This window comes from Chelonia mydas, chromosome 6 (genome assembly GCF_015237465.2).
Source record: "Chelonia mydas isolate rCheMyd1 chromosome 6, rCheMyd1.pri.v2, whole genome shotgun sequence".
NCBI lineage: Eukaryota > Metazoa > Chordata > Testudines > Cheloniidae > Chelonia > Chelonia mydas.
In genome coordinates, this window is record NC_051246.2 from 96043093 (window position 1) to 96069533 (window position 26441).

At 44.0% G+C, this 26441-nt stretch overlaps 1 protein-coding gene across 1 annotated transcript in view; it reads right to left on the bottom strand.

Annotated features, from left to right (window-relative positions):
- The window catches only part of STON2 (stonin 2), a 115033-nt gene that overhangs the window by 87907 nt on the left and 685 nt on the right, over nucleotides 1-26441 (bottom strand). Inside the window, exon 2 of the mRNA XM_007070647.4 lies at nucleotides 1138-1349. Within this exon, the coding sequence (XP_007070709.2) occupies nucleotides 1138-1225 (88 nt within the window). The 5' untranslated portion in view covers nucleotides 1226-1349. The remainder of the gene's footprint in view (nucleotides 1-1137; nucleotides 1350-26441) is intronic.

A 26441-nucleotide genomic window follows, 5' to 3' on the forward strand; every position in this document is an offset into this window, starting at 1 on the left:
CATTTATAAAACATTTCTCTTGATACATGTCAAGGTTCCTCCCCCACTCTGAACTCTAGGGTACAGATGTGGGGACCTGCATGAAAAACCTCCTAAGCTTATCTTTAGCAGCTTAGGTCAAAACTTCCCTAAGGTACAAAATATTCCACCCTTTGTCCTTGGATTGGCCGCTACCACCACCAAACAAATACTGGTTACTGGGGAAGAGCTGTTTGGACACGTCTTTCCCCCGAAAATACTTCCCAAAACCTTGCACCCCACTTTCTGGACAAGGTTTGGTAAAAAGCCTCACCAATTTGCCTAGGTGACTACAGACCCAGACCCTTGGATCCTAAGAACAATGAACAGTCCTCCCAACACTTGCACCCCCCCCTTTCCTGGGAAATGTTGGATAAAAAGCCTCACCAATTTGCATAGGTGACCACAGACCCAAACCCTTGGATCTGAGAACAATGAAAAAGCATTCAGTTTTCTTACAAGAAGACTTTTAATAAAAATAGAAGTAATTAGAAATAAGAAATCCCCCCTGTAAAATCAGGATGGTAGATACCTTACAGGGTAATTAGATTCAAAACATAGAGAACCCCTCTAGGCAAAACCTTAAGTTACAAAAAAGATACACAGACAGAAATAGTTATTCTATTCAGCACAATTCTTTACTCAGCCATTTAAAGAAATCATAATCTAACACGTACCTAGCTAGATTACTTACTAAAAGTTCTAAGACTCCATTCCTGGTCTATCCCCGGCAAAGACAGAATATAGACAGACCCACAGACCCTTTGTTTCTCTCCCTCCTCCCAGCTTTTGAAAGTATCTTGTCTCCTCATTGGTCATTTTGGTCAGGTGCCAGCGAGGTTACCTTTAGCTTCTTAACCCTTTACAGGTGAGAGGAGATTTCCTCTGGCCAGGAGGAATTTTATAGAGGTTTACCCTTTCCTTTATATTTATGACAATACATAACATTTGATATTTTTCCCCAGATCTCTCCATTATGCAGGGGAAGTAGGAAGTAACTCGGCCTCTTCTGTTCCCACTTGGAAGGCAGGTATCATGAGACCAAACCTGGGTCAATAGATGGGCCAGCTTAATTTTAAAAAGTCTTAAAGTGCTCTAAAGGAATCTGAGGGAACTTACCCTGCGAAGTAACCGGCACGAGCAGCTCATCATTGAAGGAGACCCACTCTGACTGGTGGGAAGCAATGACATTTGCCAATGACGTCATGCTTGGGACAGGCTGCTCATCTTCACCCCGTGCTTGTGGGAAAGGCCCAGAAAGGTCAATGCCAGTCAATGGAGAGCAGTACCTCCTTGGCACTTCCTGGCTTTTTCCTTTCACATTAGAAATTCTGTTAACAGTGAAGAAAGGGTGTAATTAGGTCTCTCAAAGTTCTTGTTTGTTTTTTTAAAAATCTAAAGAAATTAACTGAAAAAATAAGCCCCAGCATTTTAATAATAAAGGCTACGAACACATTTCACAAACTACATACACAGTTCCACCAAAATGCAGCCACCTCAGGGGGTCAGAACATTACCTATTCTGTATGTGGAGGAGGAATAAGTTTGGCCAAAGGCATTGTGACAAACCCCTACTCTTAAGAAAAAAGCAGCACGGGCTCTCTAAAGAGAGCTGTGTGTGATTTTATTTTTTGAAAGGTTTTCGTCTTAAAACAGCCCCATGCAGCAAGTGGAGTGAAGCCTTCAACTTGGATAGCATTTTCTTCCATAGGGCTTAAAGTGTCACATCACACCTGTGTATTATCTCCAGAGGTGTGTGAATTCACTCCCTACCTGTCTTAGGTTTTATGAAGCTCCTGTTTCTGTGGCATCTAAGCCCCGTGGAACTATGAATAAGCATGAATTTAGCTTGGCTCCTCAACTGATTGAATATGGTTTCCTAGCTGACTGGTAAAGCTGTAGTGGAACACGAGGTTTGGGATCCGGAATATGTCTACATACGCCTATGTAAATCTACATAAGCCTGATGCTGGATGCCATAGAAATGCTTGATAATAATGAGGAAGTCCCCTTGTTTATAAAACCTAGGCCATCCAATCAGGAAACAGAGTCAACACCATGTGACCTAGATGGTTAGTAATATGACACAAATAGTGAATACTCACAGCAACAAGTTCGTACCCAAACATTGGTTAAAATTTGTTTGCACAAAAAGATTCATTTAACCACACCGATAATAAGAAGCAAATATGTAAAAGAGTTACCCATTTGTAGATAATTTTAAAAGGGGGGGGGGGGGGAAATGGTCAAGTTTCTCAGATAAATGATTCACAACAAATAACCTGACTGGCTCTAGTTGCATCCAATATATTTGAAACATTGCTTTTTCCATTTTCCACAAAAGTCATGATGATTTAGGGGCACATCACCCAATGTCTCTCTTCTCATCTTGTGTGTGTTCAAAGTCTTTATGTCACCTACACATATATTCATGCTTATCCAACAAGAACAACTCCATCAGAGCTCTGCGAAATTTGGATAACTCTTGCTGAAAGTCAAATAAAATAGATTATATTTTGTTGCCTGCTCAAGATAATATAATTTACCTTCACTATGCCATGCAAAATAGTGCAACTGATGGAGGTGGGGGGAGAAAGGAAGGAATATTATTTCCTAGAAATTCCTCAAAATACCATGGGCCCAAGCCACAGATCCAAACATTTCCCAGAAGTTCTGGGCCCATCTCCAACATATTGCATTGAAACAAAGGCAGCCATTATTCATTGTACCTCCTTTATATGTTTTTAAATTCTGCTATAATATTTGCAATGTAGCCGTATCTTAAATATCCTACAGCTCTAGTACAACAGAAAGAGGTCATATAGCAGTCCTCATGTTTGAGAAGAGACAGAACCAGTAATAATGAATTTTAAATGGATTTTTTAAATTCTGTCTATCTTAGCTACTTATATGGCCTCCATCACCAAAGTATCTGAGCACCTCACAATCTTTAATGCCATTGTCCTCACAACACCCCTGTTAGGTAGGGTACTATGCCCATTTTACAGATGGGGAACTTAGGCACAGAGAGGTGAGGTGACTTGCCCAAGGTTACACACAAAGTCTGTGGAAGAGGAGGGTCTCCATGCACCAGGCTTGTAAGGCCATTCACTCAAACTTGGCCTGGTCGGCCCGCCCATCATCATGACAGATGAGTGGCTGTGTCAAATCTGACTGATGCTGAGCCCCGACGCCAGGAGGAGGGAGCTGAGCCACCAAGCTCAGCTTGCTGATCAGCTGGATGTTTATAAGCTGTTCAGGAAGGGCAGAAAAGGTGGGGGAGTTGCACTGTATGTAAGAGATCAGTATGACTGCTCAGAGCTCAAGTATGAAACTGCAGAAAAACCTGAGAGTCTCTGGATTAAGTTTAGAAGTGTGAGCAACAAGGGTGATGTCGTGGTGGGAGTCTACTATAGACCACCAGACCAGGGGGATGAGGCGGACGAGGCTTTCTTCCGGCAACTCGCAGAAGTTACTAGATCGCAGGCCCTGGTTCTCATGGGAGACTTCAGTCACCCTGATATCTGCTGGGAGAGCAATACAGCGGTGCACAGGCAATCCAGGAAGTTTTTGGAAAATGTAGGGGACAATTTCCTGGTGCAAGTGATGAAGGAACCAACTAGGGGCAGAGCTCTTCTTGACCTGCTGCTCACAAACCGGGAAGAATTAGTAGGGGAAGCAAAAATGGATGGGAACCTGGGAGGCAGTGACCATGAAATGGTCGAGTTCAGGATCCTAACACAAGGAAGAAAGGAGAGCAGCAGAATACAGACCCTGGACTTCAGAAAAGCAGACTTTGACTCCCTCAGGGAACTGATGGGCAAGATCCCCTGGGAGAATAACATGAGGGGGAAAGGAGTCCAGGAGAGCTGGCTGTATTTTAAAGAATCCTTATTGAGGTTACAGGGACAAACCATCCCGATATGTAGAAAGAATAGTAAATATGGCAGGCAACCAGCTTGGCTTAACAGTGAAATCTTTGCTGCTCTTAAATACAAAAAAGAAGCTTACAAGAAGTGGAAGATTGGACAAATGACCAGGGATGAGTATAAAAATATTGCTTGGGCTTGCAGGAGTAAAATCAGGAAGGCCAAATCACACCTGGAGTTGCAGCTAGCAAGAGATGTTAAGAGTAACAAGAAGGGTTTCTTCAGGTATGTTAGCAACAAGAAGAAAGTCAAGGAAAGTGTGGGCCCCTTACTGAATGAGGGAGGCAACCAAGTGACAGAGGATGTGGAAAAAGCTAATGTACTCAATGTTTTTTTTGCCTCTGTCTTTACGAACAAGATCAGCTCCCAGACTACTGCACTGGGCAGCACAGCATGGGGAGGAGGTGGCCAGCCCTCTGTGGAGAAAGAAGTGGTTTGGGACTATTTAGAAAAGCTGGACGAGCACAAGTCCATGGGGCCGGACGAGTTGCATCCGAGAGTGCTAAAGGAGTTGGCGGATGTGATTGCAGAGCCATTGGCCATTATCTTTGAAAACTCATGGCGATCGGGGGAGGTCCCAGATGACTGGAAAAAGGCTAATGTAGTGCCCATCTTTAAAAAAGGGAAGAAGGAGGATCTTGGGAACTACAGGCCAGTCAGCCTCACCTCAGTCCCCAGACAAATCATGGAGCAGGTCCTCAAGGAATCAATTCTGAAGCACTCAGAGGAGAGGAAAGTGATCAGGAACAGGCAGCATGGATTCACCAAGGGCAAGTCATGCCTGACTAATCTAATTGCCTTCTATGACGAGAGAATTGGCTCTGTGGATGAAGGGAAAGCAGTGGACATGTTGTTCCTTGACTTTAGCAAAGCTTTTGACACAGTCTCCCACAGTATTCTTGCCAGCAAGTTAAAGAAGTATGGATTGGATGAATGGACTATAAGGTGGATAAAAAGCTGGCTAGATTGTCGGGCTCAACGGATAGTGATCAATGGCTCCATGTCTAGTTGGCAGCCGGTATCAAGTGGAGTGCCCCAGGGGTCGGTCCTGGGGCCGGTTTTGTTCAATATCTTCATAAATGATCTGGAGGATGGTGTGGATTGCACCCTCAGCAAGTTTGCAGATGACACTAAACTGGGAAGAGTGGTAGATACGCTGGAGGGTAGGGATAGGATACAGAGGGACCTAGACAAATTGGAGGATTGGGCCAAAAGAAATCTGATGAGGTTCAACAAGGACAAGTGCAGAGTCCTGCACTTAGGACGGAAGAATCCAATGCACCGCTACAGACTAGGGACCGAATGGCTAGGCAGCAGTTCTGCAGAAAAGGACCTAGGGGTTACAGTGGACGAGAAGTTGGATATGAGTCAACAGTGTGCCCTTGTTGCCAAGAAGGCCAATGGCATTTGGGGATGTATAAGTAGGGGCATTGCCAGCAGATCGAGGGACGTGATCGTTCCCCTCTATTCGACATTGGTGAGGCCTCATCTGGAGTACTGTGTCCAGTTTTGGGCCCCACACTACAAGAAGGATGTGGAAAAATTGGAAAGAGTCCAGCGGAGGGCAACAAAAATGATTAGGGGACTGGAACACATGACTTATGAGGAGAGGCTGAGGGAACTGGGGATGTTTAGTCTGCAGAAGAGAAGAATGAGGGGGGATTTGATAGCTGCTTTCAACTACCTGAAAGGGGGTTCCAAAGAGGATGGCTCTAGATTATTCTCAGTGGTAGCAGATGACAGGACAAGGAGTAATGGTCTCAAGTTGCAGTGGGGGAGATTTAGGTTGGATATTAGGAAAAACTTTTTCACTAGGAGGGTGGTGAAACACTGGAATGCGTTACCTAGGGAGGTGGTGGAATCTCCTTCCCTAGAAGTTTTTAAGGTCAGGCTTGACAAAGCCCTGGCTGGGATGATTTAGTTGGGGATTGGTCCTGCTTTGAGCAGGGTGTTGGACTAGATGACCTCCTGAGGTCCCTTCCAACCCTGATATTCTAAGCCCTGGAGGACAGGAGCTGCCAAGATGGTCTGCAGGGTGCACTTATTTAGTGCTTATTACATTAATGTGTATATTGTGGGTAAGTAGTAAGACAGATGTTTTTTTGCCCTAAAGCTACTTACTGGGTCACGACAGGTCATCAAGGTTTACAAATGGGTCCTGAGCCCAACAAGGTTGAGAACCAGTGCTCTAGATCTAACTTTTGTTCTGGGTTTGTATAGTGCCTAGCACACTAGGTTTCTATGTGCTACAATAACACAAATAACCATAATAATAATATGCTAATTCCATTTTTATCCAGTTCAATTCCACAAGGGCAGCAAATAAGGCCTGTATGAAAGAGCTGAAAATTCAGAAGAGCAACCTCTCAGTCACATAATGGTCATCCCAGTCCCTGGTCACAGTGGGAATTGATGGGTCCAAGCTTATTGCCTACCTGCTGTAGACTGAAAACAGCCCCCTATAACTGAAGTCCAACACAAAATACAAGAAAAGGAGTACTTGTGGCACCTTAGAGACTAACAAATTTATTTGAGCATAAGCTTTCCTGAGCTACAGCTCACTTCATCGAATGCATCCGATGAAGTGAGCTGTAGCTCACGAAAGCTTATGCTCAAATAAATTTGTTAGTCTCTCAGTTGCCACAAGTACTCCTTTTCTTTTTGCGAATACAGACTAACACGGCTGCTACTCTGAAACCTGGCATTAGACAAAATACAAGGCTTCCCACAAAAGGAGTAAGGCTCCCTACAGCCAGAGTCTTAATTTGTAACTATAGCTTCTACATCCAGAGCCTTTCAGTGCTCTCTTATGTAAGCAAGGCTGCTCCCCTTTCAGCTCAACACCCACACCCTCTCTTTCCTTATGCAGCTCCCTCTCTGCTGACATGGAAACAGCTGCAGCTGAGCCCAGATCTATTCTCCACTCCCCACCCCACCAGCGGTAGGGTCTCTTCATTCCTGTAGTGAGGGCAGACACCTCTTGCCCCCTCTTCCCACCAACCCCACAATGGGTTCTCTTATGAGGAAACCGCGGACAGCGCTAAACAAAGAGGTAAACTGGTGGTGTGTGTGTGGGGAAATCAGATGTTTAGGGTCACAGGGTCTCTGGTTTCCCTCAGAGAGAGGGAGGGAGAGGATGACTTTGATATTTTGCTTTCCCCATCTGACCTGTTAAGCTGTTCACTTTTGGCTTGTTTAAATATCTGTAATTGGAGTCTTTCTAAATAACAGAACACTGACCTCTCCCTATTCTCACTGAGAAAGTCCTGAAGGAACCCTGAATGACAGGAAATGAACAAACAAAACAATTTATCTGGCTCTTAGCACACTCGGAGCCCACAAGAACACATTTTTCAAGCGTCCACGGAAGACCTCTGGAAGGAGGCAGGAAGATCAGTTTACTATGGAGTTTCTCTGCAGTCCACATTCTCTCTCTCTCTCTCTCTCTCTCCTAATGCTATGCTGGAGGCTTGACTTTTTGCTCCAGAGTTTTTCTGAAGTTCCCCATTGCTGCTCTGTCATGGTACCCCTCAAATGATTCTCAAATCTGGAACCGGGGGATGACCTGTACTCAAGGTCTGCGGTGGTGGTGGTCACATGAGAAAGAAAGAGAGACACAAAGCAGAGTGGTCCCCTGAATTGTTGAGTCAGGGGCTCTGCATTTGGAAAGCTATAGAGCAGCTATTGCGTCTTAAAACAGATGTTAAGAAACTAGCAATTTCTGGGAGGGAATCTTTACAGTTTACTGAGAGGCCTTGAAATGCACCACTGGGCACATATTCCAGTTATAGGGCTCTGGTGCTATTGGGACTTTCTGCACAGTTCCTAGTTCGTTTGGTAAATGATGCAGAGACTGCTGCTTTGTTATTCTGACTAATGCCATTGACTTCTCTGCGAAAAATAAGATTTAACTATTTGAAAATCAGATTGAATGGACTGTAACATCTGGGGGCTTTCTGGTTTGGAGGTGATCAAAGATGCAAAGACAGAATTTTGGACTCTGCTAGGAATTTAAAGGCTGCTTCAGACAGTACAGCCTGCTGAACGAAACACTTGCTCCCTTTGATCGACGCCCATAGCTTTGAATTATGGGATATGGGAGAGTGATTATCTTTGTGCTGATTACTTGGAAAAGACAACACAGCATTACCTTTATCACCATCCTTCCACATGGAGAAGCCTCCTGTAAAAAGAACAGCCATGTTGAGAGGAGCCCCTAAGGAGTCATGCATTCAGCTATCTGGGAGGTGCTGTGGGTCCCAGGACAGAGCCTATGCATGTATCTTGGGGATCCATTTGGTTTGGGGGCAGAATCATCACCCATTTCTCAGGAGGGCAAACACTCCTACCCTTGAAATGATGAAGGAGACATTGTTCAAGGGAATCTTCGCACTTTCCTCCCCCACTCCAGAGCTCTTCTACAGATATTTCTCTGGAAAGGGATTCTATGTGTCTAGGAGCAGTAGAGGAACAAATGGATCCTAGCTGTCCTACAGTGGACTCTGATTAAAGCAAGGCAGCTGTTTCATACAGTCCTAGTAATAGGAGATGGAGACACACCTTTTAGCCCAACTAGTTCTCTACATATAGTTAGGGAATTAGTGGAAATGCTTCGCAGGTGCTGTTATTTGAAAGAGCTCTTATGGAGTGTTCTTGAAAAAAAAAAACTTTCACATTAAACGTAATACTTGGTCATCAGAATGTGTTCCGGTTCTACAGGGGCAGGACCAGGACAAAAACAGAAGTTACACCTTGGCAGACAGTCATCAGTACTGGCTCCCAGTGCCCTGCTTTGACCATGAATCAACACTGCTCTAGGAGTTCTTTAGCTTCGTCTTTAAGTTTCTTCCTGTTATCATTTATGGGACACACAAAGCAGTTGCAATATCAAGTGGGCTCATTTAAGTGAATGCATAAAGTTTAATGGTTATTCCCAGCTCTGCCAGAGATTTCATGTGCAACCTTGGGGAAGTCAATTAACATACCCCATGCCTCAGTCTCCCAATATGTATATGTACCACACCTAGCACAATGAAGGTCTGATCTTGTTTGGGATTTCTAGACACCATTGTGACACAAATAAAAAAAAATCAATAATAATATTCCATAGCACTTATGAGACACTTTACATTTTTAGATAATTAACCATTTAATTAGTGATGAGAGGAAAAAGCCATTCCAGGCATGGATCCTCATGATATCTAACCTGTACTCAATAGAAGCAGCTGAGCTCCGCTGATAGTTGCCATTTAGAATTCTTTGCTTGGGCTTTCCCACTTGGACCCACATCAATAGACTCTGGGGTTGTAGAGACAGATCTATTGTATTACATGCAGGATCAAGTCAGATATGTCTTTTTGATTTCATCTGCACTGTGTATTTAAAAGAGACAGACGCAGTCAAGTAGTTTAGGATTCAAACTTAGGCTTTGTTTTTCAAACTTAATATTAATAGAAAGGTTTTCTGTTAAATTTTAAAACAAAATAATTGTAAATGTATTGTCTTATAAGGGGGCCTGTGCTGCAGAGTACCTGCAATCTGTAGAATGGTATTAAAATACACAAAAAAATCGTAATAATTCCCCTGCATTTCTGGAGACCCTAAATTAAGGGCTTTGAGCTAGTGTAGGAGAACCAGAAAATGAAACTAACTAGAAACTGAAAGGTAAATTGACTAGGTAGTTTCACTGTCCCAAGATGAGTGAGGTGCAAAAAAGTAAACAAACTGCAGTCATAGTAAAAAGGGAATTGGATTCTGACCTTCTTTTAGCAGTAATAATCCAAAATGTTAGTAACACCAGTGATGACTCCAGGAAAAAACACATCATTTTTATCTTGACTGTGTCCCCTTAATAAACCTTTGCAGATAAAACAGTTCTAATGTAATTGTGTGAACCGTAAAGCGGTAGCTCCCTCAGACAATTGTCCAAGTGAGCCTGAGCTCCTCCCTCCTTGGCCTGCAGCAGGAACCAACAACCAGCTGAGCACATCACCTCCTCCTGATTATTAAACAAGCTCCACACTGGAAATTTACACCAAAAATGAAATATAATCCCCCTGCTCCCTCCCCGCCAACTGCATCAACTGGGCAAGACAAAAGTGATGCAACGGGGAGTGAAACAGAAATCAAAAGAAATAAAGTTTGACAGAAAACAAGAAAAAATGAAGCTAGAGGATCTGATTATTATTTATCCTGTGGTAGCAATCAAAGGCTGTATTCAGGATTGGGGTCTCATTGTGCTAGGCACGTACAAATGCCTAGGAAGGCACTGTTCCTGCTCTGAAAAGCTTAAAATCTAAGTCTACAAGTGATATATGTAGGGGAGGGGAGAAGAATATAATAATATGTACAATTGTTTTAAATGTTGTATTCATGACTTATTGTTTCAATAAATACATAACTTAATTACAGCCAACTGCCCCTGACCCAATTGCTGGTCAGACCAATTCTTCAGGGCATTCTCTAGCTTTACCCATTCTCTGATTCACATGTGCACTGCATTGTTACATGAATTTCCCTACTTTGAGCCCTGGCCTTAGAGGTACAGTCTCCATTCAATGCAACTCCCATTAGTGTGAAAGCAAGTGATGTGCAGCGAAGACATAAGGCACAATGTAAACAGAACTGAAGTCATTTGCAAAACTCCCACTGACTTCATTGGGAGCAGGAGCAGGCTGTACCCACCCCTTCAGTTTGCCACCTAGGTAACAACAATACTAAGAATATTGTTGTACCATCTTTAAATTGCTGCACAAACATGAGTTAATCCTCTCAACACCTGGCTGAGATAGGCCAATTTGGTTATACCAGACAGGAGAAGTGATTTGTCCAGTGTCACACAGCAAGTCAGTTGCAGAGCCAGGATTAGAGCCTTGGAGTGTGATTCTCAGGACTGTACTTATTCCTCTAGACCACAGGAAAATCTTTTCAATTAAACCTCACATGGGGGCTTGAGTTCAGAATCTTTCCGTCTTACTGAGTGACAGTAAGAAGAGAGTCTTCAGGTGCCATGTGAATAAGAGAGTGATAAATAAGGGTTTCCCTCAGGGATACCTGTGTCAAAGCTAAGATAAAACAGGTCAGCAGCTGCTGTTCCCCCAACCCATAATATCACATCTATCTGCCACTGAAATGCCTCTATTTCTGACAAGAGATGCAGCCAAAGGGTCTCTCCTGAAAATGGTATCAGTAACATTTAGAAAATCCAGGAGGCAAGAGCCTGTCTCTATATGCCTCTAGCTGCGACTGCATATGAAAAAAAAAAACTATGTTCAGTTGTGGGGGCCTAATTACTAAAGAGAAGCACATTCGATGGTGTTCAGAGGGCTGGAGAGATTAATAGAGGAAGAAAGATTGTAACCCCCATCCTGTATTTTTTACACTCCCAAAACTCAATGAGCAAGGACTTCAGCCTGGGCCTTAAAAGAGCAACACTACATGGAAGGAGTAGGGGAGAATAAACAGTCCACAAACATTTGAAGCTCCAACGATGGAGACAGATTATTTTGGGTGATTCAAAGGGGTATAACTAGGTGAAATGGGATAAAACTAAGGGAAAATATAGGATGAATGTCAGGACAAATAATTCCTGACAGTGAGATGTGTTCTGCTCCCAGGCTTCCCAGGGAAGTGGCAGAAACATGCTTGAGACATTTAAAGTGTGATTCTGCTCTGAAACTGATTCTGTAAGAATGACTCGGGGGGGGAATGTCCCTGTTTATTGCTTCCCAGTGCTCATTCCAAGTGTAATGTAGTCTCCTGTTACTTAACTGCATAACTAGTGAAAAAGATAATTTTCCAAACTGCCAGCCCTGAAGACTCAGCCTGAAATGAGATAATTGAACTAAGTTATATCTTTCTCATGATAATCACACTCTGTAGCCAAATGCTGCCCTCACTTTTCAGAGTAATACCGTGCTTTAGAACTAGACTGGAACACTAGAAGAAATACAGTAGGGAACAATTCTGTATTGATGGGGTGAGGGGAGAATGGACTAAGTTATTTAACAGCCCATTTCTGTGAATAATCACTTCACCATGCCAGAGATAGGAAAAAATAAATAAAATAACAGCTTGTGGTATATACTAAGGTTAGGCTGCAGATCACACCTACATAAGGTCCTGAATTCTACAGGCCTAGATTAATTTTGAATCCTTTGTATAGAGAAACTAGGGAAATTGCTGTTCTACCTGAAAATTCTGTGTTTCACAAGAAGTTAATAGTAGGCAACCAGCAGTCTGAATACACTGAGACCATAAGGTGTGGTTAGTAACTTCCACTTGCTCTCTCAAGGCCACCGTGAGCCACAATTCTACATCTGTTTCCAGACCCAAGGCTTCCAGATACCGTTGTTACAAGCTGCACATATGTTCCCTGCCCTGCACCCACTTTGAATTGAGAGAGTCTAACTTGTCCTGCGAGGATGTTGAATTAATTGCAGAGCTGGGAGTCAGTTGCTGCATGTCTGGACACAACTGCGCTGGTAAACTGTAAACAGCTCTATTATCTGGGAAGGCAGCTGGCTTTACAAAGGGATTGCTTGGAGCCTTTCCTATAAAACTTTAGGAAAACAAAGTTATAAGACATCTATGGCCAAATTTTTCAAAAGCAGCCTCTAATTGAATACTTGAGTTTGGGCATCTGTTTTTTGAAAATCCCCAAAATAGTTTATTATATCTCTGCAACCTCTGAAAATTTTACATTCTGTGTCTTAGGGAATGTCAGCACAGCAAGCCCCACCCCCGCCATCCCCTGGCAGCAAGTCTCAGAGTTCAACTGACTTGGGCTCATGCTACAGGGCTAAAAATAGCAGTGTAGGTGATTGTTCCCGCTCAGGCTGGAGCTCTGGCTCTGAAACCCAGAATGGGGAGGGTCTTAGGTAGGGTAACCAGATGTCTGGATTTTATCAGTCCCGATATTTGGGGCTTTGTCTTACACAGGCTCCTATTACCCCCCGCCCTCTGTCCCTATTTTTCATGCTTGCTATCTGGTCACCCAGTCTTAGGGTATGTCTACACTGCAATTAGACACCCACGGCTGGTCTGTGCCATCTGACAAGGGCTCACGGGGCCTGGGCTGAGGGCCTCTTTAATTGTGGTGTAGACATTTGGGCTCAGGCTGCAGCCCAAACTCTGGGACCCTCCCACGTCACAGGGTCCTAGGGCCTGGGCTCCAGCCCAAGCCCGGATGTTCACACCACAATTAAACAGCTTCTTAGCATGAGCTCCACAAACCAAAATCGGGGTTTTTAATTGCAGTGAGACATACCCTGAGATCCCAAGCTCCTGACCGGATGCGAATGTCTACATTGCTATTTTTAGTCCTGTAGTGTGAGCCTGAGTCAATTGACCTGGTCTCGAAGACTCACTGCCGTGTGTGTGTGGTGGGGGGGGGGGGGGGGGGGGGGGGGGGGGGGGGGGGGGGGGGGGGGGGGAGGGGGAAGGGCACTTTTCAGTGTAGATGTACCCTAAGTATAGAAACGAAGGTGAGCTTTACAGCCCCAAAGTTATCCTCAGACAAACTTAACCAGATGTATTCCATTTGCTAAATCCTACTAAACTACTCCTGTATTTCGCTCGCCCTCAGTGATTACCAAGGTCTCTCTCCTGTTTAACATGCTACCTTTTCTCCCCTGATCCATTCAGTGAGGTAAGAAGACAATGCATGATGTACCGTAGTTACTCACCACAGAATTGTCTGCGTGTCAGACACTAGATGGTGGCATCCTTAAATAAAGCTGGCAAGAGGAGAATGGAGATCAGAAAGCAAGAAGCATCTTTATGCTTCCAAATTTCTTAGTAACTAGCAGTAATAAGACAGGAAATGGGAAAATGAACATGACGGGCTCATAAATGTTTGCCAGAATGTGGTTGTTAAAGAGATGCATCTTTCTAATCTAAAATCTCCCTGCTTTTATAACTAGAATGCAGTGCTGCTCTGTCAGCCAATACATTCTGGCACTGCATTTACATCTCAAAAGAAACTACTGCCTTCTGGTTTTTTAAAGCTAGGATTAAGCATTGCATTTGCAGCTGAAACATCAACTCCATCAGCAAACAGGGAAGACAGCACAATTCCTCCCACACTCCAAGACTGGCTTCAATTACACAAGTCAAATCAGGAGCTGTATCTTTTGAATACTAGTAAAGTTCATGCTATCGTTATGGTGGAAGTCAGGCACCACTTTAGCTATAGGCAAACAAGGCTGTTGCAGGGTGGCAGATTTGACCCAGCTGGCTCTCCATCCTTACAGAGGCACAGCTAGGCCAAATTTGAGTGAACGGCATTGTGACCTGCTCATGGGTTACACCACCACTCACATTTGGCGCAGCTGGCCCTCTGCCATGATGGAGGGACAGCCAAGCCAAATCTCCCACCCTAGGCCTATGAGGAGGGAAAGACACACTGAAGTTTTGCCTGTGGCACAGAGTGTCTGGATCAGTTCCTTTGCTGGGGGTTGGGTTAAACTTCGTTGAAGTTAGTGGGTGTAACAGTCGTCCTTCATTCAGGCTAAATGTAAGAAGCAGTTAAACTCCTGTTGCAGTAACATAGTTAAAACAATAGGAGCCACCACTGAAAACACAGCCATATACAAGGTCTGTCAGGAGCAGAGCTATGTGGGTAGAGAGTTTTCACTAGGAAATGAATGAAAATGTAGCGATCTCGGTATTGATTTGGTGGAGCTCTGCATGAGCAGATAAAGGGACAAGAAACACCAGGGAAGCAGACTGTAAGGGGCTGGGACTTAGGTAGTCTGGCCTAGCAGTCACAGCTTAGCTGGAGTCTTCATGTCAAGGACAGCTGCAAGATGGCAGTCCATGAGCAGGGGTTGGAGGAATCACCAGAGCCAAGCTCAACAGACCTGAAATCAGATGTTGTACCAGGCTGGAATCAGAAGGCCAGAGTCAGAGTCAAGCTGATGTCAGAACCTGGAGATCAGAAGACAAGGTGTGGTTGGGAGTTACAGCAGGTCAGAAATCTATGTGTAGGGCCCTACCAAATTCACGGTCCATTTTGGTAAATTTCACTGTCACAGGATTTCAAAAATCTTAAATTTCACAGTGTTATAACTGTGGGGGTCCTGACCCAAACAGGAATTGGCGGGAGGGTTGCATGGCTATTGTAGGGGGGGTCACGATATTGCCATTCTTACTTCTGCGCTGCTGCTGGCAGTGACGCTGTCTTCAGAGATGGGCGGCTGGAGAATGGCGGCTGCTGGCTGGGTGTCCAGCTCTGAAGGCAGAGCCACCGCCAGCAGCCGTGCAGAAGTGAGGGTGGCATGGTATGGTATTGCCACCCTTACTTCTGCACTGCCGCTGGAGGTGGGTTTGATCCAGCCCCAGGAGTGGCCTGTGCAGGGGAAGATGAAGTCCCACCCCCCTGCAGCTCTGCAGGGACTAGCAGCTGGAGGCCGGCGCACAAAAATGACAAACCCTCCATATCATGCCACACTCACTTCTGCACTGCTGCTGGTGGCAGTGCTGCCTTCACAGCTGGGGCTGTGCCACTGCTCGACGGCCACCCAGCTTTGAAGGCAGCACAGAAATAAAGGTGGCAAAACCGCAACCCCTCTACAATAGCCAGATTTCACAGGGGAGACCAGATTTCATGGTCTGTGACGCATTTTTCACGGCCATGAATTTGGTAGGGCCCTACCTGTGTGGGTGCCCAGACAACTTGCTGGGCCACCCTCCAGGATTAAATAGTGCACTTGGGGCCACAGCATACTGTCGCTCTGGACCTTTTGGGTGGTACTTCCTGCTGCGCTCAAACTCCACTGTATTCCCTGGGTGGGGTTTTGTCTACTCTCCTGGTGGCAATGTGGGCCTGTCAGCCCTTTTAGGCTCTAGAACTCTGGGTTCTAGTTCCATCAATCCTTATACAGCCAGAGTAGGTAGCAGAAAACCTTGGACAGCTAGAAAAGCACTTGTAGCATGATCCTGTGTTAAAGCTAAGAGAGCTTTCTGGGTAGAGTTCTGGCTACAAAAGGAGGCCTAGAATATTGAGCAAGGAAACCATATCCTGTTTGAATCCAACAGTTAGATTGTATCTACACACAGCTTTTAACCCATGTTAACATCTTCCTAGAGAAACTGCATTTAAACAGGAGTCTTGCTAGAAGGAAGAGAAAATCATTTGAAAACTGTGTACAGATGAGACTGTAGAAAGTAGAATGGTCTCCCAAAGGAATTAGTGGATGCCCCACTGCTTGAATTGTTTAAAGCTAGATAGGATGAAAACACTAGAAATTGTCCTGCAGAGAACAAGCCTGCCCTCGCAGAGGGAATGACTGGAAGACCTAATTAGTCTTTCCCTACCCTCTAGTGTCTGGGAGAGCCAAGTATGATTATGCAATTTAGTATGATGCTTGGACATTGCCACCCTCCAGGGGCAATCTACAAATAACTTGTTTATTTTTACTCTCTATTTTAGATAGCCTAAATACAGAAAGATCAGGCTGGATGGTGGTGTGGGTTTAGCCTGACCGCCATCATTTCAAGGGAACAAAGAGCAACTGTATGAAAAAGATGGGGCAAAGTTTGCTTTTAAAGGGACAGCCTCATGGGAAATATTTTATTTGCAGTTAGAAAAAATCTAAATCAAATTCACACACAGTAGAAAACAAAAAACACACACATTTTATCACTGTTGTATGATTCTTTGCATGATTGTTGCTGTAACCTGACAAACTGAATATGGTGGACATGAGGCTGCATAGGTGTTAGTAACAAAGGGAAACGTTTCCAAAAAGGCCTATTGTGGACACACGGTTGCAAGATCCTCAGTTGGGAAGAAGGCGAAAAATTTCCTAGCAAACTGGAGGCAGAAGGCAGAATTTTTTGCCATTGACTCTATCTGGTCTCCTAGGCTAAGTGGTGAGTAGAACAGGACCCAAAGACTTTCATTGCTTTGATAAATGAGGACAGACACCTTTGATGGAAGGGGAGAACAGTGTCCTAGCTACTTCTAAACATTTTCCCTTTCTGACCCTTACCATTTTGGTCTTACCCTTGTTCAGTCTGAGCCAGCTGCTCTTTATCATATGCTGATCTTCTTAAAGGCACTGTGAGATCTTTGTAATGGTGTTGGTTGTGACTGTGGTAAGGGGTATATGTACTGGGTATTATTGGTGCACCACTGGTAGAGGAACCCATGGTGTCTTACCACCTACCAACATGCTCTCATGTAGATATTGGAGAGAGGAGGGGAATGGTGGCAGCACAGATCACTATGAGATTATACAACTGAGGGTTTTGGGGGAAAGTGGATCAGTTGCCTATTACCATGCTCTGGCTCCTGTCGGGAGAGGAATGACTGGAGCCAAGGTAGTGCTGCACCACCTACATCACGTGAGAAGGCCAGCAGCACTAAGTGCTCAGCTGTGTCAAACGCTGCAGGGAGGTTAAGTAGCATAAGCATTGAGATGTGGTTTCTACCCACTGCCAGGAGGAGCGTGTCTTTTAGTCCCGTGAGGGATATCTCCATGCTGGAGCCCAATTGTGAAGCATCCAGGATGCTGGCAAATGCCACTTGGTGCTAGAGCTCAGTACCCTTACACATTCAGGTCCGTCTGTACTTTCAGCTGTCAGTCCTGATCTTTGGCTGCTCAGTGGGTGGCACAGGGAGAGCATGCTGGTAAGCATTGTGCCAATCTGTTCTTTTAAAATCATACTATTAAGTTTTGTCCATGGTCTGAAAGATCAGCATGTGTCATAAGATGAAATGAATAAAAATAACTGAGTAGGGGATGTTGGTCAATTGCTCCTATCACAGAGCATTATTGCTGAAGTAGATAGTCACTGTTCAGGAGACGACTGGAAGTGGAATAGGAGGGGGTGCTCTGCTGGTCAGGTGCCCTCACAGAACGGAGTAGGCCCTTGGTTAGGAGGGCTGTTGCAAGTCACAGAAAGACATGGATAGGAGAAGTCTCTGACGACCACCTGTCTTATGCTTGGCTCGAGCCAAGTGCTATGAAAGTTCTCTGCATATATGCACACTCACACACCCACAAAATCTTCTAAAACTCAAACTCCTCGCCCCACCCCCCGTGACTTCTTGCAGGGGCAGGGGGAAATTACAGTTTTCAAACAAGATCCAAGAATGCAACTTCATCTTTTAAAATTCCACATTTTGAAAATACAGAAAAAGTCACCTGACCAACCCCTTCATATCAGTCTTCTTTCTTGGAGGATGAAGTTACCAGAGGAAAAGAAAGTGGTTGTGGGGAAAGCACTGTGCAGCTCCCTGCTTCAGAGAGAATTTATTCAACCTTCACTTGCCTTGAGAAAGAAAACCTGCTGCCTTTTATTACTACTGAAGCTGCACAGTCATCGATTTCCAATGGCAGACCCACAATTAGTTGTGTATTCAATAGGATAAACTGGTAAAAATGCATTTAGCAGTAATTTGGGCATTCTGAATGCCTAGTAATAAAATACTTTGTATTTATACTGCGCTTTTTATCTGATGCTATCAAAGCACTTTACAAAGGGGGGTGTCATTATACCCACTTACAGATCAGGAAACTGTGGCATTGAGTGGGGAGGGTCACATGGCAAGTCAGTGGCAGAGTCCTGGATAGAACCCAGCTCTCCCGATTCTCAGTCCCTTAGATAACAGAACATACTGCCTTCCAAATGGCTGGACATGAACGCCATTCTAGACTACAGTTTTAGGAGCTGATAGGCCATATTTAACTGGAAAGTTCATTTCCCTTAATTCAAATCTAAGACCTTGGAGCTGACTTATGGCATAAGTGCTGTATTCTCTCTCCACTGCAGGGGAGACAACATCATAAAATCAAAGTTAAAATTAAGGAAAGGCTCAGTTGGCCTTGAAGATTCCTTGAACTCTTATTGCAGGAAAGGATCAGACCCATTCTCCTTTTAACACCTTTTTCATTTGAATTATCAACGTTATTAATACAGAGCTAATTGTGCGCTAGGCAACTAGATATGTGGGAAGCCAAAGTGCCTTCCCTGAAAACTTAGTATTGGCCGAGCTTCTATATATCAGTTATGGGGGAAAGTTTTTGAAAGCACCTAAATCCAACTGACTTTCAATGAGATTTAGGCTCTGAAGTGCCTAAGTCACATCTGAAAATGGGACTTTGACTAAGTTGCCAAGACACTTTTGAAAATTTTACCGTGGAATCCTCAGCTTCTCAGAGCCTGACAGAGAGGCAGAGAAGCAAAGAGCAGAAATGTTTAAGTTACAAATTTCTTTTCCTATTACTTTATCCACCTTGTTGATCTGGATGTTTATTCCTGGACATGCTACCCTCAAGGTAGCAGCAAAGATAGGGAGAAACAATATGTCACAGGAGTTAGAGCAGAGGGCTGGGATTCAGAAATCTGGGGTTTTATTCCCATCCCCGCCACTGACTCACTGTTTCACCAGCAATCGTACATCTGACTCCAGCATATTTCATGCAGACACAAACAAAAATATTTAAGACACCATCCAAAATCAGCAGATTACAACACTGAGCAGTCTCAGTTTCAATTCCTTTAACTCTGACAAGGTTTCTGAAGACAAAGAATTAAAAGTTCAGGGTTGGCGCCTGTTTCAGTGTGGTGGAAGAGCTTATTCCAGCTGCTTGGAGCAGGAATCCAGAAAGCCTGTGCCTCTCTCAATCAGTTTTAGCTCCAGGCACTTTCAAACCAATTGACTGAATTGAATGAAGGGTGTCTTTGCAATCTGCTTTGGAAAAAAAAGTGAATATAAATAGGTTGGTGCCAAACTCTGAACACACATATATACAGTGTGGTAGACCAAGGCAGCTGCCTCCATGCAGAGACTTGGCCCATTAAGTCAAATTGGAGAGGTCACAGCCATGGGTCTGTGTTTAGGAGGGAAAAAAAAGTACAGACCTGCTGAGTGTATCTTGCAAAAGTTCCACCCTCTGCAGTGACATTCCAGATGCTTTGATTGTGAATAGACAACAACCCCAACCAACAGGGTCTCTTTCCAGCCCCCATTCATGCAGCTTACTGTACAGTGATTTGGAAAGGAGGTCTGGGAGTGTTTGTCTGAAATGGTTTGACTGCACCCAAGACATGAGGAGGAGACATTTTCAGGGAGGTATTTCAGTTGCAATATATTGCAAACGACAGGGCAGAGGAAAAGTTTAAGTAATATCTCTTGATAGTATCTTTCAGGGTCAGCAATCCTTGAGAGCAGATAGTCAAACTGCTAAGAATTAAACACCATGGCCCAGTTCTTTCCTAGTATAACTCCACTGAAGCCAATATGCTGGTAGTGAACCGTGCTTTGGAGTTTGACCAGCTCATGTTCTGGTTCTGTAGTTGGTAACATTTCTTTTCCTCCATAATGCTTAGCAGCACAGTTTCCACATGCCTCAGTCATCCACATACCACAAAACCATCATGCAGTTCTGTAAAAGCAGTACTTTCTGCTCACGAGAGGGCCATGGTTCAGATAGATGGAGAACAAAATCATTACATAATCCTCCCACCTCAAAAATAAATTGAAAATAGTTCTTTCAGCTCAGAGCTAATGTTGATAGCTGGTAAAACCCAGTCCGGAGCCCACAGGCGGACAGACTCCGTTGCCATAAATACCAGTTAGAACTTTGCATTAAATGACCAGAGTGACTTCCAGCTGAGACACTCTGAGCACAGCTCCTACCCGCTCAGTAAAAGGGAGGTTTCTCTCCAGCTCACCAAGCAGGTCTGCTGTTCACAGAACAAAAGAGACCCGTTTTGAGATTCAGCTGCAGAGTCCACTGCTTGCTCTGGGGAAAAAATGAGGATGGCTGCATACTCCTACAGCCCCTTTCCAGGATCTTAAAGCACAGGGGCCAATTTTATCCTAGTGACAGCAAAGGAGTTACACTGGGGTGTACACTGAGTTACATTTGGCCCAATGACTTTACCAAGCCACTATCTTGCCACTCTTTGGTCAGGTGCAGCCATTAAGTTTCCCTCTTCCCTGGGATGTGGGTTTAGTTTAACCCCTGGCCCAAACCAACAAAAACTCTCCCCTTCTGGTGTAAAGAAAGGGGAGTGAAACAAAGTTCAACAAAAGCAAAAAGCAAAAAGCAAAACAAAACACCACTACCCTTTCACCCCTTTGGTGCAGGGCTCACCCCTCTTGGTCCAAAGCTTCCAAGCAATCTTTTACTAAAGAAACCCCACCCGTCCTCTGTCTTTTCTCCAGTCTGCTTCTTGGCCTCTTCCCTGGTCACTTCAGACTGGTTTCCACGGTCCTTTCAGGCCCCATCTCCAGATCCTACTGCCAGTCTTGTCTACTCCTGGTCTGCCAATTGCTCACAGAAGTGACACATGAGAACACTCACAACCAAACTTGAGTTGGACAGAGTGGCATGCCACTTTGAAGCCTATCAGTAGGTCTTCAGTTTTCACTTTACATCTTCAAAGTCAATACCAGATGATAGAACACCTCTTACTCTGCATGAATTGAACAACATTGACTACTCAGCATTGGTTTTGCCTCAAAGCAAAGATATTTGGGACTAAGTCACTAAGTGCTGCTCTAAAGTAATAGAACAACAAATCAAATTGTCCACCCTACTTGCTCCCTTAGGGATCAATACAAATGTAAGCTAGGGAAAAAAAAACAATCAAACCTATTGTTTATAACATCTAATGCTGACTGTTAGAAATGCCACTGCAGCAGAATGGTGAAGCCCCAATACACCATCACTAGGAAAACAGATTGCAAATTTTCAGGAACTCTTCACTGTGAAAAAAATGGCTAACTCAAAGATGAGAATCTTGCAGTGGTGATCTAAGCATGTAACTACCTTTCATTAATTACACCCCCAAGAAATCAATGCTTAAGAGGCCGACATGTCTCAACACCAGGGGTGGGCAAACTTTTTGGCCCGAGGGCCACACTGGGGTTGCGAAACTGTATGGAGGGCCAGGTAGGGAAGGCTGTGCCTCCCCAAACAGCCTGGCTCTCGCCCCCTATCCGCCCCCACCCACATCCCGCCCCCTGACTGACCCCCTCAGAACCCTCAACCCATCCACCCCGCCCCCGCTCCTTGTCCCTGACCACCCCGCCCTCTATCCACACCCCCACCCCCTGACAGACCCCCTGGGACTCCCATGCCTATCCAACCCCCCCTGCTCCCCGACCCCTGACCACCCCCTCCAGAACCTGTGCCCCTGCTCTCTGCCCCTGACTGCCCCCCGGGACCCCCTGCCCCTATCCAACACCCCCCCCCCAGCTCCCTTACCACGCCACTCAGAGCAGCAGGAGCTCACAGCCCCCTGTGCCCGGCCAGAGCTAGACACACTGCCGCACTGCCGGGCAGGAGCAGCAGGCCAAAGTGCTGGAGGCACAGGGAGCTGAGGGTGCGGGGGAGGGGGACAGTAGGGGAGGGGGCTAGCCTCCCCGGCCGGGAACTCAATGGCTGGTCAGGATGGTCCCGCGGGCCGGATGTGGCCTGCTGGCCATAGTTTGCCACCTGTGCTCAACACCCTTACTTTCCTACTAATAATTTTTGGTGTATTAACAAAGCATCATTAAAGTTCACAACTAATCAGTAAGGGATCCATGTAATAATGTCTTCTCTAATCAGAATCTCTTTTTAACCTTCCATCCTATTGTTCCTCTACTCTTCCTGTTTTTTTCTGTAAAAATATATTGAGAGCAACAATAAATTTATCATCAAAAAATACAAGTAAATGCCTTGCTCAAGAGGTCACAGTCTCAGAGTGAGGAACTCAGGAATCCTGATGCCCAGTCTCCAGATCTAGCTACTAGATTGAACTCTTTCAATTTGACATAATATGAGAGTTCCCTCCCAGGGCTGTTAAACTGAGCCTGTCACTCAATTAGCTTTGTTTATATATTTTAAAAAGAGCATTAGTGCATGATCCTAAACTACTGAAATCAATGGGAGCTTTACAGACCCTACCTAGAGGCATACGTCTTCAGAGTGGACACCAGAGGTGAAATCCTGGCCCTACTGAGTTCAATAGCAAAACTCCCATTGTCTTCAGTGGGGCTATGATTTCACCCGTAATGTTCACACTTTTTCAGGAAGATTTCATGTTACACCCCAAAATGCAAACACAAAAGCTTCCATCTCTGTTTCCCAGGACGCTGATCTATTTGGTCAGACATATAGGTCAAAATATGCAGTCCTGAAGACAGAACACATACCCACTGGGTACACTGCCTCTGTATAGTTAAAAGATCCACTTAAATGAGCCTGTCAAAAGGTTGTCCCCTCCTGTGGAACTTGCAGTCTTCTACTGAACCTTTTGGCAACTTGTCCACGAGAAGATGGGGTAGCTGGCAAAGCACAGTTATGAGACAAACTGTCAGATGAGGTGCAGTGTAAAGAAATTAAAGGACCGACATCTGTTTTTGCCACAAATACTTTATGACCCTTTTTATTACACAACAAATAAATCATAAAAGCAACTTTCAGAGACTCTTAATCAATATGTGAATAATTAATAGTAACTTGGCATTTATGTGGCACCTTCTATCTGAAGACCTCAAAGCAATTTAAAGATTAAGACGACAAGTCCCAACATGAGAGCTGGTTGGGAATTTTTTCTAAAAAATGGGTGGTCTGAAAATGACAAATCAAATTGATAATCAAAACTGCTAGAGGCTGACCTCTGTTAAACCTAATGACCCAGTTTCTGCATGCCATTTCCTATCCAAACCTAGAAAGTGAAAGCATTTTGAGATACACAGCGTTAATATTGCATGCATATTATTTCTCATGCTTTGTAGAAGCCAGATTTCACACAGCATCACAGCTGAAAAGCAAGGGATCTAAACAGAATGTATGTAACCCACTCACTGTCTGTATTTAACTCACCCACAATCTGTATCTCCCACGCATGGGAACATTATCAGCCATTAAGTCTTAACAACAAGTTAGTCAACCAAGTAGCACAGACATGAGTTTTGGTCACAAATGAGATGAATTTATTCTCCTTTATCAAGTGCCCATGGGGCATTTATCCAAATCACCACGCAATTGGGTATTAACACCACCCTGTATTTTAGAGAAGCATAGCATTGGAATAGCAGGAGGTACTGGACATTAGGGCCAAGGTGCATTGGCAAAAGCTCTGGACAGACCAAGGACTCAAACAACTGATGGTGCTGCAGATCAGGATTGAGCTGTACAAGCACACTTGCAAGAGAAAACTTGACCAACTCTTGTTGTCATTAAGCTTAATTACCAAGGTTTTATTTTGTGTGCACTAACATTCATCAACTGAAAATAAAGTTAAAAGCTAGCTGTGACCACTGTAGCTATGCATTTTGCCAGCTGCATTCCTGTATCTAGGTAATTCCTCATGTTGAGGGCTGCCACAACGCTACCTTGAATGAGACTGACCTGTTACTGGGGATTGCAGTGCTGTTCCATCTACCTGCTATTACTGTTTGTTTTTTTATTTGTGATCTCCATGGCAATATCATGACAACCTTTTAATATTATTTAGAAATGGATATAAATGAAATCACTGTAACCGCACAGGCCAAAAGTGTTGCTATGATAGGTTATTAAATATAGCCCGGAGAAACCACCACCTATAAAGGTCACACTTGTATAAATTTGCTAGTGTAGAAATAACCCAGCCACTTGGAAACTAAACTAATTTGGGGCATTTTATATGCCCTGTATATGGCATAACCCAGCATCGTTTATCTCAATATAGAGTAAATATTAGCACTGGTAGAATAATGGGAGGAAAAAGCACATTCTCCAACATATTTGCAAATCACATAAATTTGATTTGCTACTATTCTTGGGGACATAATACTGATTACTTGAGAATATTAGAACAAGCTCTAGAACTCACAAAAGTGTTTGTGAAGCTCAAAAGTTCTGTGCATATGTAGTGGAAGACGTGCATTTTAGGGAGCAGGAGAAAGAAATACCATGCAACCAACCAAATGCCATGATTAGTGAATTATCATTTTGCAAACAACCTATAATTTGAAAATTATTTGCCCACTCCATTATGTATTCAAAGCCTACATTTACACTAAATTTACTTGGCCCTGCCTCAGCACAGGGGGCTAGACTTGATGACTCCTCAAGGTTCCTTCCAGCCCTACATTTGCATAATTCTATGATTAGCAGAAGTTAGGAATGATTCATAGATGAATCATGAGACAAAAAAATGCCTGCATTTGCTAAATTTTTGCTTCAACAAATACCATTACCATCATTAATAAAAATGCCCTCAAACTAGTTCCATGGAAGTTATTTCATGGGATAATTTCCATTCAAAAGTCTGACTGGTCCTAGGAAGAGGGGAAGTGCAAAGTATTTCCTGATCCAGTCATATGGTCACATTCTAGCTTTTGGAAAAAAACAAAATGAAAAAAAACACAGCAGGCTTAGTACAAATAAGACTCTGCTAACAAGATTAAACAAGGGGAAGCAACCAGAAAGGGAGGGTCTTAGGACAAATTAAAAGCAAAATAATCAGAAAGTGTCAACATGTGAACATTCAACTTTAGTGTGAAACTGACATTAACGTGGGGACATGGGGGCAGTGGAATGGACAGTGTAAAGATTTTGCCCTCTGGACAGACAGACATATGCACACATACATATATATGAGAAATTTCAAATATTTCAGGCATCAGGCAACTTAGGGTTTAAAAAATTAGAAATGCAGAAATTCCATGTGTGTCTGTGTGTGAGTACATTGTGTGTGTGTGTGTAAGTATAATGTATACACACACGGAAATTCTGCATTTCTAATTTTATCAACTTTAAGTTGCCTGATGCCTGAAGTATTTAAAATACCCTGTAGTAACATCAGTAGCAATCTTACTGACAGGAAATCATTAAAATACATTTCTCTGGAATTACCTAAGGAACCCCCCCCCCCCCCCCCCGGAATAATTGCATAGAGTAGCTGAGAAGGAGGTGGATGGGAGCAACTTCCACATATCGTTATAAGTGACTCATTAACCCTTCCCTCCACACTGTACAATAAACCCCTGGTGTTTATACAAAAGAGATAACATACTCTATATTACTGTAAGATAAGAGCTCAATTGGTAGCTCAAGGGTTGCTAGATTGCATGTGAATAACAATCATCCCGTACAGGTACCAAAAGGGTATAAGAGGTTGAGGAATGGTCAAAAAGAGTATAGCTAGGAGTGATGGCATGAAATTGAGCCAGGGAAATTTAGGCTGGATATAGGGAAAAACTTAGGTCTATTAGACTGTGAGGAGTCTCCAAGGGAAGCTGTGGCAGCCCTGTCACTTGAGTCACACACAATGAATGAAACGCTGGAGGGAGCAGTCTTGCCCTGGACTCAGGAGGATGACTGGATGATTTTAAAAGATTTCTCTCATCTTTAATTTCTAGGATTCCTTTACATGTCTCCATTCCAACATGACTGTAAATCTGATCCCTGCTCTCTCCCCCGCCTCTTGCCCATCAAGCAACTTTAAAAGAATGAGGTGTAATATCTCCTCTTTGTTTAGGGGGGAGAAGTCTCCACC